At 42.4% G+C, this 20,076-nt stretch overlaps 1 protein-coding gene across 1 annotated transcript in view; it reads left to right on the top strand.

Annotated features, from left to right (window-relative positions):
* Nucleotides 1-20,076, top strand: part of celsr2 (cadherin, EGF LAG seven-pass G-type receptor 2) — a gene marked incomplete at both ends in the record, with an annotated part of 169,827 nt that overhangs the window by 41,141 nt on the left and 108,610 nt on the right. Inside the window, one exon of the mRNA XM_084315750.1 lies at nucleotides 14,002-14,697. Coding sequence (XP_084171876.1) covers nucleotides 14,002-14,697 — 696 coding nt within the window. The remainder of the gene's footprint in view (nucleotides 1-14,001; nucleotides 14,698-20,076) is intronic.

Genomic DNA, 20,076 nt, shown 5'->3' with positions numbered 1-20,076 from the left:
AGTGTGGAGGCAGAGGCACCGCTGTCTGCTCTGGATGATGTCTCGGTCTGCAGCGGCCATGTGGTCACAGTGGCCTTTTAATCTTTATCCACCATGACTTTGTTGGCATTTTCTGTGGAATCACATGGGAGATGGTTAGTGTTGTGGCCTAATTAGGCCAGTCTCACCTCAGCCTTTTCTACACCATCTGTAAAATCTATTGAAAGTGAACGGCCATATTGCCTGCATGTACACATTCATGACCCCAAGAGGAAGAAGAAGCCCATTGGTCTTGGTGACGCCAGGCTCTTTCCTCTATCAGGCCAAACTTTAAATGTTCAAATTAGCATCTCCTGGCTCATATAGTCACATAAATTGCTGTGAATATTCATGACCCCTAGCGGTAGGAACCTGTTGATGTTGGTGACTCTGATTGTCTTCTAGCGCCACCAATATGCATTTAGAAAGTGGGAAGATTGTTGGGCCTTGGCGGAGGTACTCTGTACTAATTTCTACCTAAGTTGTGCTCTCTCTCTCTGTCTCTCACTTTCTTTCTTTTTCTGATTGTTTTACTCGAGCTCTGTCCTCATCCTCTAGACCTTAAACCATCTAAAGCTCACTATTCATAAATTCAGACTTGGCCTCTTGAGCTATAGATGGAAATCATATCACTCCATAATAGATCCCAAAATTCTTTATCCTCTTTTTATTGAGTTCCGTTGACATTATTTAAAAACAAATTGTGCCATTCATAATTCATTGGATGGTCGAAAGAGGACTTCATAAATATTGCAGCGATTTAAAAGATGGCTATCTTTCTTCCCTCCTGCCTTCATGCTCTGTGTTCCTTGTGGACTGTTGTTCCTCTTCATCATGCTCTGTGTTCCTTGTGGACTGTTGTTCCTCTTCATCATGCTCTGTGTTCCTTGTGGACTGTTGTTCCTCTTCATCATTGAAAGCAACTGAGTTCTAGAATTCCAAGGTAGGTATTAATACTGGGAAAATGTTCCAAATACCTCACCCCTGAAATGGTTTTAGTAAGATGTATGACAAATACATATTGACAGTGGTAATCAATGTGTCAAAGTAATAATCCACCATACCATGCAGCAAATAGCTTTGTAGAATGTGTTGTGTGTGCATATGCCACATACCTCTAACGTTACTAGTTAACCCATGTAGAACTGTCTCACTGTGTTTGGTTTTGGTTTCCCACTGACCTTCCATGTTAGGTAAATGGGGTGACATCACAATATGACGTGCGGTACAGTGGCACAGTGGTTATCACTGTTGCCTCACAGCAAGAAGGTCCTTGGTTTGAACCCCGATGGGGGCCTTTCTGTGTGGAGTTTACGTGGGTTTATTCTACTGCATCCCGTTTCTTCAAAATGGTTGTACTATTCTCTAAATAGATTGAAAGAAATGTTCAAATCAGCCATTGATGCGTTTATCAAGTTGATAAGTCAGCTGTGCTTCGCTGCAGTTGATAACGAGTAAGCTTTGACAGCTGTGCTCTTTAATGTTGCTATGGTTACAGGTTGGGTAGCAGATGCATTTAGAACAGTGATTATACTTGAGCCAAACTACGTGTGCATTACACGGTTTTAATGCATAACCTGGCGGCCAGTCAGAAAAGAGTATTCACTCAGACCATGGTATAATAAAGTGTAACTTAACATAACCCTTTACCAAAAACAATGCTGATTTATTTTGCACATAATCTCGCACGCATCCAGTTTTGCACACATTCATTTAGTTTGACAGTTATTGAGACTAAAATTAGTTTGAATATGGTCACCAATAATGTAATCTCTGGGACACTGAATCCATGTGTTGTTAATTACAGCACCATCATAGAAAATAGCAATAGCTTGTCTTATAAGGACTGCTATCTTATCATCTCATTGAGCTATAATTAGTGAGATCATGTGCAAAATAAATCTGCAATGTGTTTTAATTTTCACCTTTACAAGATGACCTCACTTAGTTAATCTTGTGCGTATTCTGGCTTCGATCTGTTCTGGCTGCTGTACTAAGGATGCTTTGTCCAAAGTATAGTTACACACTATCTCCACACATAATGCTTCCCTGGCACTAATACAGGGCGCAGTGTGTGTTTAATCTTTCCATGGCGCCACTTAAGAGCTGAGAGCGTTCCTGGCACCCTGAGGCCCTGTTGGGGGAGGGGGGGGGGGTCGTGTCACACTCCAGAGTTGGCACCTTCTCTTCTAACTAAACCTATCCTTCTCTTCCTCCCGTTGGCCTAACAACCCCTCACCCCCCCTCCCTTCACACTCGCTCTCCTTCCCCACAGAATGACCTCTTTGAAGGATAGTCCAGTTTCTTTTTAGAGAAGATTCTCCTCGCACACAGTTTCCCAGCCTCATAGAGCTCTGGGCAAGCCTGGATACAAAACTGTGAATAATTTGGCAGAGGACATAATTAAGTCCGATATCTGTCCTTTAATACATGGCCTAACCTATGAAATTAACCGTGTGGGTTGGTTGTTTTTCTGGACATGGAAATGTGAATTATGCTTGCTGCTGGGCTTTTTAGAGTAGAGATGGAGTAGCTTTGTTTCTGCTACTTAAGAATGGATTCAGGTGGTTAAAAGAGTAGATATTGAGTATCTTTGTTTCTTAAGAAGGGATTCAGGTTAAATGTACCGTAAGTGGTATGTTACACGCAACGTAGGGTGACCAGATGCAAAAAGTCCAAAAGTGGGACAACAGTAAGATTTTGGTGGGACAAAGTGGGACAACAGTAAGATTTTGGTGGGACAAAGTGAGACAAAGTGGGACAGATAGATAATGTAAATTTTTTTATTAGAATAACTGAGTCTGGCAAAATGACAGGAGCTAGTTTCATACCACAGTCGGCTGACCTGTATGAATGGGAGTGTTGTACTGTGTGATAGACACTTGTTATCTCAGTGACCTTGTCCGTCTGGCTATCATTGTTTGGTTTAAAAAGAAACGTATCCATAGATCTGGATGTTTCTTTTTGGTGAACCACTTTCAAGTGAGACTCACGTCCACTGTGGCGCTTCAAGTCGTATTCTCCTCCATGCGCAATTGAAAACGAACTATGACACAAAACACAGAAAGCCTGCTGCGGATTGCCTGCCATCTGCCTCACCCAGTCATGTGTCGTTTGCCAGTCTTGGTTGTAACTGCAGGTCCGTTTCTTTTTACTGCTTTCCATCTTGAACTAGTTCGCTTGTAATGTTGTTGTGTTTTTTTTGACCAATCAGATTTGCGATATGAGGTAGCGTCACAAGTTCAACTCTCACGAGCAGAGCAGTGCGCTAAATTACTATAACCAATCAGATCTGCGATATGAGGTAGCGTCACGACTCAGTCACGTCACAAGCAGGCAAGCAGCGCGCTAAAGTACTATAACCAATCAGAGCAATGTGTGTGGACAAGAGGCGGGTTGCTACGTTTACTGTCTGTAACGCATGTTTTTTTTTGGCTTAGAAAAGAGGGACATCCTCTCAATATGAGGGACGCGGGACATTTGGTCAAATGGTGGGACAGTACAACCAAAAGGGGGACACCTGGTCACCCTGTGACGCAAGGCCTTCCCTGTCTGTATAAATAACTATTTACAGTAGTAGCTCTGCTGACCTGTAATTACTTATTCTAATCATTGTTTCTTTGATCTTTACACTGTAACGTTTTTGGAAGGTTCTGGTTTTATCCAAGCAGAGATGGTAATAGATACTCTACTGTTATTATCATGTAGATGTGAATGTATCAAAATGTGAGCAACATTTGTTAACATGTTCCATGCATCCTCAGTGCTTGAAAAGGTTGTCTTACTTAAATGCAATTCAATTTCAAGAAGAAATGTCAGTGAAGCACACATTTTGATTGGCTCAAGATACCCCAACTTCACTAAATAAAGGCGTGTGTGACAGTGTGTGACAGTGTGTGTGTGTGTGTGTGTGTGCGTGCGTGCATGCAGGTTTCTATTGGCTTTTGTCAGTTAAGTTGGAATGTTTTCCCAGCTATCAACATGTATTATGTACAGGTGATGGTATCAAAATGGTATCTCTTCAAGAATGGTTTAACTTATGCAGTGAGTAAACTCAAAAGCTCTGTGTTAATTGAAAATAGATTGAGTTCTGTGTCATGCAACCAATATAATTAATAGAAGAAATGTCAGACTGTTTAATTAGTGTAGGACAATTTTTCATTGACTCAAGATACCTCAGCGTGGCTGTATAAAGGCTCCGCTATTGTGTGCGTGTTTGCGTGCGCACACGTCTGTGTGTGTGTGTGTGTGTGAGTGAGCGATTCTATTTGCTTTCGTCAGATAATTTGTCTAGTTTGAGTGTTTTACCAGCTCAACTTGCCCCTCAGGCCTTGTCCAAACTAAAACGATTTTGATCTTTTTCGTTTTCATTTAGTTTTCTTTTTTTAAAACTTTGGCCATTTCCCTGGCTCTTTTATACGTTTATCGCATTTATACTTGGTCAAGTTCGACCGACAGAAGCAGGCTGAAAGGGTTCAGATGGGGGGGAAGACACTCTGGGAAAGGCACGGCTGCAGTCCGGGATTCGAACTCGCTCAGCCCCAGATCCGTGACGAGCACGGTTGTCCACGGCGCTGAAATAGCACTCGCGGTACGTGGTGAGCTACTGGAGCTCCCCTTCATTTAGTTTTCATAAGGTTTCCGTAAAAACGAAAACGTCTCAAGATAATAAGTGCGTGCCACAAATTTACAAAATAAATGTCTTTCCTGTTTTAGACATCGCTCTTTTATTTTGAAAACCACCGGCCGGAAGTGTTGTCGTTGTTTTCGATAACTTGTGTGTCCGGTTCTATGCTTTTGAGCCAACGCTAGTTTCCAACGGATAGGAGAGACACACAAACCGCGGCGCAAATGCAGCTTCACAGGCAGCCGGTGATAAGGAGGAGGAAGAGCTGCTGATTTTAATCGGCAGGAGAGAGAGAGAGCTCAAAGCCGTATATAATATAATAGCCCTGTGGTGCGGTCGGAGGCAGCTCAAACTACCTGTGTTGTATTAAATTAATTGATTGATGTTTAACTTGTGTGTCCCTGTGTGTGTCCAGTCTTTTCGACTAGAAAACGTTGTCTGTATTTAACGTTACCTCAGGATACCACTGTAATTGTAGCAAACGTTGTCTGTATTTAACGTTACCTCAGGATACCACTGTCTATTGTATTTAGTTGGTTAGCTATTTGGCTAATGTTGATAGCATAGCATCAACGCTAGCTCGCTGGCTACAGCTCAACACGAGCCATGGGAATACTATTTACTAAATGATGGAGGCTTTTTAATCGTCAAGGTAAGAGAGGATTTGTCATGATCAACTGAAGGCGTATGCTATGGAACAGTATGTGCTTGGCTACTACTTGGGTTTTCAGAAAAAGGCCAGCTATGTGACGCTAATCTCTAGCTAGTATCGTGTATTGCATCACAGTAGCCTCCCGATCAAGCTCAATAGCTTCTGTAACACGAACGCAACCACTCTGATGCCATTGTTGTTTAATAATAACTCCCGGTGTTTAATAAACACTTCTAGCCAGGACATATCTGGACATATAAGACATATATGTATCATGTTTCTTTTTTTGTTGGCTGGGTTATTGCATGCGGATTAAGGGAGATATCAATCTGTTGTCGACGGTGCAGTACATTTAGCTGTAAAAGCCTGATCAAGCTCAATAGCTTCTGTAACACGAACGCAACTACTCTGTACATGCCATTGTTGTTGTGATGTTAGGCTGAGTTTGCACACACGGGGTAAGGGAGAGGTGGGCTATCGCATCATCGGTTCAGGAGAAGACTTGTATCGCTTGTAAAGATGTTGACGCAAGGGGGGCGTCTTCAGAATTGCGCACTCTGAGAGCCGGTCTCAGAAAGTAGCGTCTTCAGGCTGCCAGAACGCAGTTCCGTGTGGATGAAAGGTACATACGACGATCAAATACTTTGCCTGATACGAAATCGGTTCTGATTCGACACAGAGCAGTGAGTGAGAAAGGGCCCTTAGTCTGGACATGGCCTCAGTTCTTTCAGTTGCAGTTTACAATTAATTGATGTTCTAATCTGTATAATATTTATCCAAGAAGTACAGAAGAATTGTTGTTGAAAATATTTATTGAACCATGAAAGGTGGCTGTTAAAAGTCAATACTAGGCGTGCCGATGTTGTGAAGTTTAAACCAAAGCGCCATGTTCCATCTGCTTTTACAGTACATCCTGAAAACACGATAAAATGTTTTCCAAATAATTTGTGTCTAGAGCAGCTCTGCTTTCTTGTGAAGCATTTTAAATTCACTGCCCCCTGACACGTTCTCCCCGTTTAGTTGTGGGCGTGCTTCTTCGTGTGTACAGGTGTGTGTGTGTTTGTTTTTTGTGTGTATAGGTGTGTGTGTGGGGGTGTTTGTTTGCGCGTTTTGCCTGAGTGTGTGAATGGGAGAGAGAATGGATCCTCCTTTGATTCCCTGCTTCCTCTGCTTAGCGTTCCAGTGTCGGAGTGGCTTGACTGAGAGCAGCAGGATTAAAGCCGTGTCAAACATGGTTCTCTGTCTCCCTTCCTCTCTGCTCTTTGCCTCTCTATCTCTCCTCTCTTCCCTCCTTGGCACTTGCTGTTTAAACTCGCCAAGGCCAGCATCAGACAAGGATCCGGTAACTTTGGGCACTGCCGTGGTGTTTGTATGGGTTCTGTTCCACCAGAGCTTAGGGGTTCTGTTCCCTGGCCCGTTTCCAGAAGCCTCAAACAAAGGGGCCTATTGATTAGTTTTATGAGGGGAGGGGGTGTGGGTGTTGTGTGGTGGTGGGGCGGTTGTTTTCACGACAGGTTTGATTTGATTAGACGTGTTTTGTGTTGCCCTTCAGGCGATAGTACAGCAAACAGAAGCCTACAGGTCAAAGGTGAGATGTACAACAAATAGACCCTCTCTCTGTGACCTTAAACACAAAGCTGTTGCAAAATATTCAAATGTATTGTCATACAGCACAAGTACAGAGTGCAAATGTAACAGTAAAGTGCAATAGCAATATACAATGGACAGGTGATTAAACTGGATACAAAATATATAAAGTATATTACTAGTACTACTGAGTAATAGTGCTAATCAAATATATATATTGTATTATTATATACAGTGATACAGGTATAAAGACACTATGGCCAGCAGTATGACTAGTAAGAGGGTAGGGAAGGGATATGTACAGATAATATAGATATTGATAATATAGTATCTACAGGTAAGTAAAAAGGATTATATGCAGGACGGTATAGTGTATACAGATGTGTACAGTAAATATATGTATACGGTATATAGAGCATTATTGTACATGCTATCATAATATGTAACGGAATTGGAAATGTTGGTATTTTCGAATATTGTTTTAGGGCATCTCAGATCTTTATAATCCAACGTATAGTACATGTAATCAGAGCCGTCTGGGAGAAATGCGAGGCCCTGTGTGAAATGTTTTTATTAATTAATTAATTAATTAATACTTATTTTTGCCTTACATTTCCTAAAAATATTAAATCAGGTTGTCGTCTCCAATCAGTAAGAAATTGTATCTATATAAACACACATTTTACACACAACACGTTTGATTATTATAATGATGAAGCCTTGACACGATTATGAGTTTGTATAGTAATGCTTGTTTATTACAACATCACACGAAACAAAATCCCCATCTCACAACACATTCCAAAAACCCAAATATAGGCTAAATAATAACAGCCAGGGGGGGGTTGATATGTGCCTCTGGGCGGGGAACACACTGGGAAACCCCAGTGATATACGTAGCCTATAGGCCTACTTGCACTTCAAATAATTGACAACAATAACAATAAGCACTCAGATGTTACTCACAAACAGCAGATAATTATGTGAGGATTTTCCTCCTGGCTTTCCTTGCAGCAAATTCTGAAATGATGTCTTGATAATCCAGAGTAGATACAACGTCCTTTTCTATCGCAAGGATGGAAAGTCCACACAGTCTCTCCTGGGACATTGTAGTGCGCAAATAGTTCTTTATACATATATATATTTTTTTGTATGAACATTTATAGACAAACAACACTTAGACAATACTTACAATGACATCCATAACACAACAATGCACTAACATGGGCCCCTTGAATATGGCTGCGTTCAGCCTCCCAGACCCCCATAAGAGGGACCCCCCCCCCCTCCCGCCATCCACCCCCAGAAATAGGGTTCCCCCACATCCCAGGTCCGTCCCACGCGAGGCCGAGCACTCAGCGACACAGGTCCCTTGAATTTAATTGGGCCCGGCTCAGTAGAGGAGAGAGGGAAGGTACTCCCCCCCCCACCCCCCCCCACCCCTCCCCCCCACCACGAGCCAAGCCCGCTACCTCCCATGTCACCAAGCACCCCACAACATACAAGACCCCACTCTCCCGGGCCAAACCGCGGAAACTATGGCGCCCCCCGACACCCCCCTGAGCTAAGCCCGTAGAACTCCCCCATATCCCAGGCCGATGCGCACGGAGCCGGGCCCCCAGCGACACGGGTCCCTTGAATTAATTGGGCCAGGCCCAGTAGAGGGGAGCCGCTCTGACCCCCATAAGAGAAACCCCTCCCTCCCGCCCTCCTCCCCGAGAAACGGAGCACCCCCATATCCTGGTCCACCATGCGCAGAGCCAAGCACCCAGAGCCCCCACCCGACCCCCAGGCCCACGAGAACCCCAAGCCCAGGCCAGCAGAAGGCCAAAGCACCACACCTCAATGGCCCCGCGACCCCAAGCCCGGTGTCCCCCCGGCCCGGTGACCAGACCCACCTATACCTAGCCGATACCGATACTGATCCGATACCAGTGCATACATAAAAAAATAAATAAAAAAATTATATAAATTATAAAACTTTTATTTTTATTTTTTTTATACAGCTACTGTTTTATATATACTGTTTTTTTTAGTAATAACTATAAAGTAATGGTGTTTATTCAACAACAGGTGATTGTATAGATTAGTATTAGTTTCAGTAATTGAAAACTATCTCAATGAGTTCACCCACGGAAAGGTTGTTGGCACATTAGTTCCACACAGACATTATTCGTTGCTGCACTTGCTTCCACAAGGCTCTGTTTTTTTGTTGTGATTTTTTCACAATAAATATTCAACATTCTCTTTTGAGACTCCACCTCAGACTCTTATCATTTGGCACTAAAAGCTAAACATTGTCACCAATATGGCTGTCCGCAACATGTCATTAATTGTGTACGCGAGGTGGTCGATCAGTGACGACGTTAACGTGAGCTAACATTAGGTTAGCTAGCATGAGCTACCGGTAGATGGAAAGACTGTAACGTTACTGGTGAAAATGTGATTTAACTTGGAATACTCATTTGCCAACTTGCTGTACTTTGCTTGCAGGTCTGCAGCCATTATTGCTGGATTATGAATAGCCCCAACTTTAGCCAAGGTAACGTTAAAGCTAAAACTTTAACGTTAGTTAACGCTAGGGCTGCCGCGGTATTGATGTTTTCCTTACCGCACAAATTTGCAAAATATTTCCTACCGCAAAAGAAAATTAAGTTTTAATGCATTTATATATTTTTTTTGTAGACCACTCTTTATAGCATATAGCCTGCCTCTAGTCTAAATGTCTATCTTTAGAGGATGACTTTGCAGCATGAATATTGTTTGGGATTCGGCAAGCACGCATTCGTTATTGAAAGTGAAACACGGATTCGAAGTCTCCCCTCTGGTGGTGCGCCATTCACTGGGTGTCGCGGGCAGGGGTGGTAGCGCCCGGCGGTTACCCCCCCCGACCCTTTCTTCTTATTATTATTATTATAAAGTTACTACTTATAAAGGCATTCGTTTTGTGGCATTAACGTTATATAGTTACACGTTCAATAACATCAGCGTATTTACCGGACCATAGCAAGGCAAGCATTACTCAATTCATATCTCAGTTCCTTTCTTTGCTCAGAGCGTGCTGAGTTGTGCCCATTCTGCGGTCTGTTAATAAAGTTTTCAATCAGACAAGTGTATAGAACGAAGGGCTTTTATTATAACATTCGTTGCAGTAAAATCATTATGCCTCGTTTAGTACTCCTGAGGAGCGATGGTAGTCCACTGTTGATTTATTCATTCAGAAAGTCATACAATTAGGTTAATCGAAAAATAAATGTTTACACATCATTGTATCTCCTCCTGTAGTGTGAAAAAACATGCATTCTCATAAATATTACGATCAAATCTATTTTGTACTTCAAAATATAGACCTTGATGATACATTTGAAATTGGTTTGGTTATGATCATGTTATTTAAATTGTTTCATGGTGAGGTTGACATTTGCATGGAATTGCCCTGATGGGGATTGTCAGTAAAATCCGAAGGGCAACTTCGCAGTTAGGGAAGGTCCCGTTCCTCTTGCTGAGAAACCGTAGTGTTTCCAGCGCAGTCTTGGCTTCCTCGGGCACCGTTACGCACAATAAGCGCAGCTCAGTGAACAGTAGGGATGGGTACCGAATTCGGTACTTTTGAGGTACCGAACCGAAACACGTCGGTACTACCGAGTATCGATTCAAGTGAGATACCGATATTTTATTTTATTTTTTTACCTTTTTTCTTTTCATGTCAACGTTCACACGCACAATATATGCTTACCTAGGATTTGACTTGATTCAACAACAAAGCAGTCAGAGCAATGGCAAGCCGAAAACTGTCGAAATTGTAGTTTTTTGAAGTTTGGATTATTTTTTTACGACTGAGGTAGGTAAATTAAATTTCTTGAGACTAGAGTACCGAAAAAAGGTACCGTTGGGTACCGGTATCGATTCACAGGTACCGGTACCGTATCGGTTCAAATGTGAAAGGTACCCATCCCTAGTGAACAGGTCCTCTCCGTTTATGTCGTTAGACTTTCCATCTTTCAGAGATGCGCTCAAAGCCTCACACTTTATCTTCAGTTCAGTGTCATCTATCTCTTTCAGTTTGGATAGGTTCAAAAGAAATCCAAATGTGTCCTCGAATTGTTGCAGTTGCTTAAATCTGGATTTTAATGTTGCGAGGGCCTGATCCACTATTTTGAGGAAATATTCCGCTTCGAATACCCGCTCTGCGGATAGTGGGATATTGTGTGCGTCTTCCTCCTGAGGGGCCGCGGCGGCCTCGCCCTTCTCCTCATCATCACTGCTTGTCGTTGTGACCATCGTTGTCACCTGGGGCTGGGCAGCCCTGGTTGTGCTGCTGCCGCCGGTGCTGTCCCGACGCGAGGCCCCGCGGCTGCTTCTGACGCGGTCGGTCGCTGATTTTTGTGATGAATTTATCAAATTAACCTCTCAGCGAGGTATTGAACACTTCTTTTTTCTTTGCTTTTTCATTTGAAACAAGTTACCAATGCATTGTCCCGTGGGATTATGCCCCCCTGCGGCGAAATTAATTATTATCCCCCTCCTCTATCTCTCTATCTCTCTCTCTGTCTGCGTGACTGTCACTCAAAGCGCTTATGGGCGGAGCCAAGCCAAAAACGGCTTGAAATCTTGAAGTGGAAAAATGCTGCTTTTGAATACTTGATTAGAAATATAAAACAATGCATTCTTTGGGGAAAAAAACTTTACAGATATGTTCCATAGACTCACAGGAATTGTGTAAAGTTGCCCAAATAGTGAAAGGAATAGCAAGACATGTCCCCTTTAATATAAAAATCTACAAACTGTGAGGCAGGCTCTGGAAGGGATCCATTAGATAATATAATACGCCTCCTCGGAGGAGGAGATTATAGATTCTTCTGGACTTTGTGGAGCATGTAAGAGGTGTGTGCAGGGACGTGCACATCACAAGAAGTCATGCTCTTGTTTAGTAATCCATCCTGTGGACATGATTTATCTGTGTGTGTGCGCTCTCAATGGATCTGAGGACAGTTTGTGATAATATTCTGGGTTATCCAGTTGCCAGAAGGTTTCTTCAACATATCTGTCCTCATCCATTACCACCACCGCTCCTCCTTTCTCAGCTGGTTTTATGATAATTGACTCATTCTTGGCTAGAAAGTCAGTTTTTTGTCAAATTCTCCTTTAACAGTCTCATCAGGTGTAGTAGAGAACACATTCTCAATGTCAAAGTGCCTTCCTTTTTTGTGAAGAGAATTTGGCGCTGTGGTGGAATTTCTCTTCCGTGTTTTTGTGGTACCACACTTTCACAAGGAGGCTGTGGTAGAATCTAAATAGATCTAACTTGGTATTAACCTCATTTGTGGTGAGTGTGGGAGAAAGAGTCCTTTTGACTCGTACAATCTGGGGTAATGGGTGTCTTCGATATGTTAAGTATTTTATGCTGTTCTGATTCCTGAGGCTCCACCATTGCCCCATTTGGTGTCTGTATCCTTGTACGTCTCCTGCCCCTCCTTGTCCTGTTCTTTCTATGATATATCTTGTTGGGTTTGAGTCACTCGTTCAAAATAACTGGGATGTAGTACTAGATGATGAGGCAGATGGGAAGGATGCAGTGAGATTAGAGATGGATTCTTCCATCACTGCTGGTAAAGTTGAAAGACACAGATCTCTGCCGTTGTGTGTTGAGTTGGTCTGGTCCACCTGTAAACCTTGCGCTCTAGTCATTTTCATCGCTTAAATACTTTTTTTCTGTTTCACCCAATTGGTACGTTTCTCAATATCCTGTTTGAGTTTGCTTTCAAATGGCAATTTATTCTCCATTTATTTGAGAGATGTGTGATGTTATCTCATTGAGTTTGGCTTGCTGTGCTCAATACTTAATAGGATCAGATCTAATGAGCATTTATTCAAGACGGCTTCCCATTTGGATCTAAACTCTGTAATTCTCATGCCGAATGAGGGGAATTTCTGTCCCCTCTTGGAATACGTCTCTCACACAAGTTGACAATATTCAGATGAGGCTCGTTGGCATGTTGCTGAAATGCGTTGGTTTTAATTGTATGAATAAAAACATAATTTTTCATGCACCTTGGTTGAAGGACAAAGTTGCGACAGATCTTTTGTTTCTCTTGATCCTTTGTTAGTTAAAAATATTTATTTTTGAGATCTGGTTAAACTCCAGGGGAATCAGTTATGATGCCATCAAATAAAATACTTTTGTGCTTGTTAGCTGCATAGAACTTCTATCTCGGTTCCTTGTTATTTCAGGTTAACAGTCTGGGATCTAAGTTGTCCTCTTCATTATATTTTTACTCTTCAGTAAGCAGTCATCCGAGTGGCCCAGTCCGAGTCTTGTATCCTAAATGATATCTGCTGATGAGCACTTTTCCCATTGGTGGTTGGTTGTTGTTATTTAGGAGGACGGCGTCTCAAAACGCCAAAAATAAAAGACAAGGAAAGAGATTTTCAGAGATGAGAAGTTCTTTATTTAGTAAGAAAAGCATCACATTTGGGATTGAGGACTATTCAGTTGAGACTCTGTATAAGGAGCATCATTGTAGCTCTCTTCCGGATAAAGCCAGACTGTGTGCTTTGTGAATACAAGCATGAAATGACTGACTACAGACTTGGAATGCACTGGTGTCCTTACTTACCCAATCTTGGCACATGTCTGCCATCATTCTTGGCGTGTAACAATGCTCTGGGAAAACATCCTCCTGTGATAGGATTATGAACAAAGTGTTTGATGTTAAACAAAATGTGGATTTAAGCGCATTTTAGGGTACTTTTTGAATTCCGTAATTCAGCGATTCTCCGCTGGTTTAGCTTGGAACCACAATTTGAACTAGGAAAGGAAGTGGGCCAAGGCCAAATTATTCTTATTCTGGTTAAACACAAGTCCTCCTCCATGCATATATCCTGTACATGTTCTCTGCAGCAGCCCCAGTTAGTATACTTCCAGGTGATCTTACTGAAGGATAAACGAGCTCAAATTAAATAATCTCATCTTTACAACAATACTAAATGTGCCTATAAAAGATTCCTAACAGACCAGCAGCTGTGTTTAAAGTTGGTTTATGCACTGGCACCTACAGGTATTACTTAAATGTGTGAATTGATACTAAACACTGCTCGTCCCTCCTCCTCCTTTCAGACGGGATCCACTCTGTGTCGGCCCAGTGTCTTCTCCAGGTCACCATCATCACAGACGAGATGCTGTCCAACAGCATCACCCTACGCCTCGCCAACACCTCGCAGGAGCACTTCCTGTCCCTGTTGCTAGCCCAGTTCCTGGACGGCGTGGCCCGCGTCCTGTCTGCCGCTCGTGAGGACGTGGTCGTCTTCAACATCCAGGACGACACGGACGTCAGCGCCCGTATCCTCAACGTCAGCCTGTCCGTGGCCGTGCCTGGGGAGGGCCGCCGGCCCGGAGGAGTCAGTCGAGGAGGAGCGGGAGGAGTCGGGGGGGGCGGAGGAGGGTCCGAGTTCTTTGGCTCTGAGGAGCTCCAGGAGAGGCTGTATCTGAACCGCAGCCTGCTGGCCCGCATCTCCTCTCAGCAGGTGCTGCCCTTCGACGACAACATCTGCCTGCGTGAGCCCTGTGAGAACTACATGAAGTGCGTGTCGGTGTTAAAGTTCGACAGCCTGGCGCCTTTCGTGACGTCTGATACCATTCTCTTCCGGCCCATCCACCCCATCGCCGGGCTGCGCTGCCGCTGCCCTGCCGGATTCACGGGAGACTACTGCGAGACGGAGATCGACCTGTGCTACTCCAAACCCTGCGGAGCTCACGGGGTGTGCCGTAGCCGGGAGGGAGGGTACACCTGCGAGTGTCTGGACAACTACACAGGTGAGAGTGAGTTAACGTGAATGAACCTCTCATCTTTTAGAGTTAAGAGTAATAAATGAATGATCACTGCATTTATAGAGCGATTTTCTAGCGCTTTACAATATACTGTAGGGTGGATATTGCCTCCTTCACCACCACTTGGGCTATGCAGACTCAATGGCGGCCATACACTGGCACCAGGCACACATCACACATCACACTACGCATTGGCTGAAAGGCTCAGGAGACAAGGATGGATATCATATCATCCAATTAAGGGGAGGGAGGGATGATTAGGTGGCCTTGATGTCAGAGACCTGATTGGTAATTTGGCCAGGAACGTCTGGGAACCCCCTGCTCTTAGCAATAACATAAGTGCCCTGGGTTTTGACATGAATTCAGTTGGGGCCGCCGCCTTCTGTTTAACGTCTCATCCGAAGGACGACACTCACAACTGTACATTGTCCCTGTCACCACATAACAGGGGTATTGTTACTGCCAAGTCCAGAGGACAGAGTGCTCACTGCTGGACAACAACATCACTACGGCCTAGACTAGAGCAAGAGTAATCTAATTACTTGCATTCCAATTTTAGGAAGCAGGAGATGCTGCTCAACACTGATCCTTTATTTCAAATGTGATAGCCAAGTAGCACAATTAAACAACACAAGCCCTGCCTAATTGTCCAAGCCCAGCTTTTGCAGTGGTTTCTTTTGCTTGTCTCAGGTCCCATGGGGATTGAAATGTCTACATCTGCTCCATTCACTCCCACTCTCTAGTCTATATTAAGCGTTGCCATTTGCAGACTGCCTAGGGTCCAATATTGTGATATATGGAGTTCAACAGACAAAGGCAGTGTGATGACTTATTGATTTGACAATCCCTGTTCCAGTTGGCCATAGCTGAGGTAAACACGAACAAGCTTGTAAATGGTTCACACACTTTGGCACTAGACTGCCTTAATAGGAGCTGGAAGCGACAATAGTCTAAACTCTGTTCAGTTAGGTTTCAAACACAGCATATTTATGAGCAAGAGAAGTCAAAGCAGTAGGCTCGGCTGGTTGTAAATGTCCCATCTGTAATCCGAACAAAAACAAAGAGGTAACCTCAGCACATAAAGAAAAATCACGAGATGTAAGACTTTTATCTGCTTCAAATGAATCATTGAACCTTTTATAAGCGTAATATGATATAATAAACCAGAATTAGTTTTGAATGTATCTTTTAAGTTGAATAAGAATTTAGTTACATTTGTGTTTTTTTTTGTATTTAATTTTTTTATTATTTTTTAAACAAACACATAAACAAACATAAGATAAGATATACAAGCATTAGTTGACAGTGCACATCCAATGAAATCACATTTTAGTTAATTGTCTTATACAGGATATACCCTTAATACCTGTTATCTAAAAACCTACACACATATGCTCTAGCTCGTACCCCCCCCTCCCGGACCCCTCATTGGATAATCCATCCATTTTCCCTCGCTCCTAACCAGACATTACCATTATATGCTAGCTTTTATTTTCTCCACCACTTCTAACCACAATGTCATTTTGGATTCATTGAGACCCAAAATTCTTGCTGTAGATATTTCTTGATAGATCACATCGAGATATGTAATAATCCAGACCTTTCGGCAAATTTTTTCCGGTTGGAACCATCGTGATGCTATCAGCTTTTTAGCCACTGTGATACCCGATAAAACCAATCTCTTTAGCTGTGGATGTACTGCACACTCAAAAACATCATTCAGCAGTAATACAGAGGGGTGTACAGGTATATTCCAAGTTAAGAGATTTGATAATTGCTGGGTCACCTCTTTCCAGAATATCTTAACTGGTGGGCAGTCCCAGTACATGTGCATAAATGTCCCCTCGTCCCCATTTGTACATAAGGAGCATTTGGAGTCTTGTATAAGACCCATTTTTTTCAGTCTTATAGGAGTCAAGTATGTCCTGTGAATATAGTTAAGATTGATTTGTTGATGGTCCGGGTTCCTTGATGTGAGTCGAACATTTGCCCAGGCTTCTTGCCAATCAAAATTAAATTTGTGTTTTTGTAAACATTGGGCCTCATTCATGAAGCGATATAAGAACAGATTTAATTTTTTTTTTTTTGGCGTTTTATCGCTTTATTTCTACTGGGCAGTCCAGTAGGGAGAGACAGAGGAGGAATGGGAGACAGAGTGGGGGGAAGACATTCGGGAGTCGAACCCGGGTCGGCTGAGCGCGCTATGTGGTTCGCCACTGGGGCGCCCCCAGATTTCATTCTTAACTAGCATTTCTTCTTATTTTATTCTTACCTGGGATTCAGCAATGTTTGCTTATTGTTGCTTTTCTCTCAGGCAAGACCAAATTCTGAGAGTGGTCGAGAGCACTTTTACCCAGATAAGAAACTCTTACCCAGATGAGAAACATTTAAAAAAGCCTACCATTCATAATAATAATAATAATAATACATCAGATTCATATAGCGCTTTTCCTAATGCTCAAAGACACTTTACAAAACAAACAATATAATACAATACAGTTTTAGTAGATAAAATAAAAATATATATATATAAAAAAGGTGAGAGAGGAAGGAGTTCATGGGTTGAAAGCAAACCATTGGTCAATTGCCCCCAAATACGACTTTATAAACCCAGAATTTTTCAATAATAATAATTATAACTTATTGCTTGCGTTCTGCTTCTGAAGTGGATTATATATTGCTGTTAGAACAGTTAGATGCTGGCTGCCCAGGCCGTACACATAGAACGCATATTTACAACCTCTCCTCTCCTCCCCTCTCTCCTCTCTTCTCTTCTCTGCTCCACACCATACACACCATACCGCCTTATAAGGAGATGGCGGGCGTATCTGTATGCAAATGAATTGAGCGCGAACACGCATTTGTGTTTAAGAATGAGTGGGATTCATCATGCAATACACCTCAGGGCTCTACGCTAACCTTTTTCCCAAGGAGCACACAAAGAAATTTAGGAGCACACAAAAATATTTAGGAGCACAGTGAAAATATTTCAAGTAACAGAGTTATTTTTTTTTTTTCAAAAATAAATGTATATTTGTACTGTGTGCGTGTGTAAACGGGAACGGGACACACATCTGTGCAATAGCACATACCACCAAAGTCACTGGCCCACTGTGTGTAGCTGCGTGTGCAAACGGGAATGGGACACAGACATTTGAACTATTAAGGTGTAACCAACAACTAGGCCTAATAAAAAAGGCAGTGACATTGAACTACTGCTACAAAAGTAACAGTCACTTAACTTTAGCTTTTGCCCCTTTTATGCATACAATGCCTATGTTTTGGCTAGTGTTGCTCTTCTAGAAAAATAATCCTTTCAGGGTTGCCTATTGAAATACTGTACACCTCCAGTACAGAAACATTGTTTATGAGTTTGCGTGTCAGGTAGACCATTGATTGACAGTCGATTCTGCCAATTACGTCACACCGCTTGCACCCACCTCTGCTGTTGATAACGCTAGCCAAGTTAGCACACACACATACACACGCACAGTGGGCCAGTGACTTTGGTGTAGGGGTGTAACAATGCATTGCAAATTCGCAATGCATCAATCCTAAGGGGAAAATTCAACTGCATCGATTTGAAAATGTTAGAATCGATTATAATCGCAATTTTAATGTGTACACACAGTGTTATGTTATTCTCATGTCCGTTACAGCCAACACAACGACATACGCTACTGCATCAACGTTATGATTAACAAAGCAAGGCATTCGTTTTGTTGCATTAACGTTATCTGACTATTGCTATCGATAAATCTAGGTGTTCTAAAATCTATTGCTATTGGTAAGACTAGAATAAGTTACATTAACTTAATGTTACTGTCTCGGAAAAGTCTCGCGTAGCGCAATGGCGGACTTTCCGGAAGTAAAAAAGCAAATGAGAGCTTCCGATTGGTAATTTCCTTTCTTTCCCTTGAAACCAGTCACGTCACTCTACTGTGATTGGACCGTTGGCTTGAGTGCAATGTGGGACTTGTAGTTTTTGAACGATTAGCAGCGGAGAGAAAAAAGCACGACTGAGGTTGTAATCTTCACTCGCACGCTGTGCGAGTAATTTTTATAATTTTTTTTTATTATCTTTTTCCCCCTCCTTTTTCCGATTTTTCTCCCATCCCACTGTTAGTCGTTATGCCAATTCCCAACCCCCTTCCTGGTTGTTGCGCACCCCCCCCTACTGTTGATGAATGTGGCTTTTCTTATTGTTCTCTTAACTCTTTAATTGCCAAACCCGAGATAAGTCAGGTTAACTCGCCATGCGTTGGCTGCCAGACCCGAGATATCTCAGGTTTTGGTCGTTTATTCTTTTATTCAATATTTTTATTCATTATTCATCCAGGGCACTCAGTGTTACTATAGGAACTGAGTCTGAGATCACCAAAGTGCAATACCGGCCGCATCCTGCTAGACCAGGGGTTCTCAACCTTTCTGCTGCCAAGGCACCCCTGTGTTCAATAAAATATTCCAGGGCACAACTACATACGATAAAGACTTTTCCGGTCCTGTCTTTTTTGCTACAATGATGACAAAAGTGCTTGCTTTCAAAATAATGTTTATTTAAGAAACCGGGAAACACATTTGTGTGTATATGCAGGCTATATAATGCATTATTAACAGGTGTTTCAGGTCTAAATGGCTTAGTACTGTTGACATTACACTGCTTGTAGTAGTAAATCAAATAGCATATTTCTTTAAATAAAATTACAGAAAATTATCACTAAAGTGCTATCTGTTGCAGCTTTTCCATAAAAATAGCATATTTGGATAAGTGTGACCATTTCTCAAACTGAAAATCATGTTTTTTTTTAAATACAGAAAAGGATCACTAAAGTACTATCTGTTGCAGCTGCACTGTTCTCCATAAAAATACCATATTTGGATAAGTTTGACAATTTCTCAAAAACAGAAAATCAGAAAAGGATCACCAAGTTACCATTTCTCAAAAAATATAAATAAATACAGAAAATAAGCACTCGTTCACTCAGTGGAAATTTCTAGCTCAATGCGAGGTCTGCTGCTGCTGGCTAATAATACGGTCAATACGTGGGGAGATCTTTGACAAGGCAACACGCATGTCATCCTCAAGGCTCAACTTGGCCCTATATTTTGTTTTCAGAGCTGTCATGGATGAAAAGCCAGCTTCACACAGATATGTGGTGCTGAATGGTATCAACACCTTAACTGCTGCATCATGAGATACTTGGTACTCAGCACCACACTCTGAAACTAGCTCTCCAGGTGGTATCAGATGAGATTTCAATTAGTTCTTCCAAGAGTTTGGATGGAGATGTGTCAGGAAGCTTTGTCTCAATGTTGTCTGTAAAGTTTTTTTTTATCCAGAGTAACTTGGTGATCCTTTTCTGT

Source organism: Notolepis coatsorum, assembly GCF_963971535.1.
Source record: "Notolepis coatsorum genome assembly, chromosome: 6".
NCBI classification, from domain to species: Eukaryota; Metazoa; Chordata; class Actinopteri; order Aulopiformes; family Paralepididae; genus Notolepis; species Notolepis coatsorum.
Note: the sequence above shows the minus strand (reverse complement) of the source record. Positions and strands in the feature narration are given on the sequence as shown.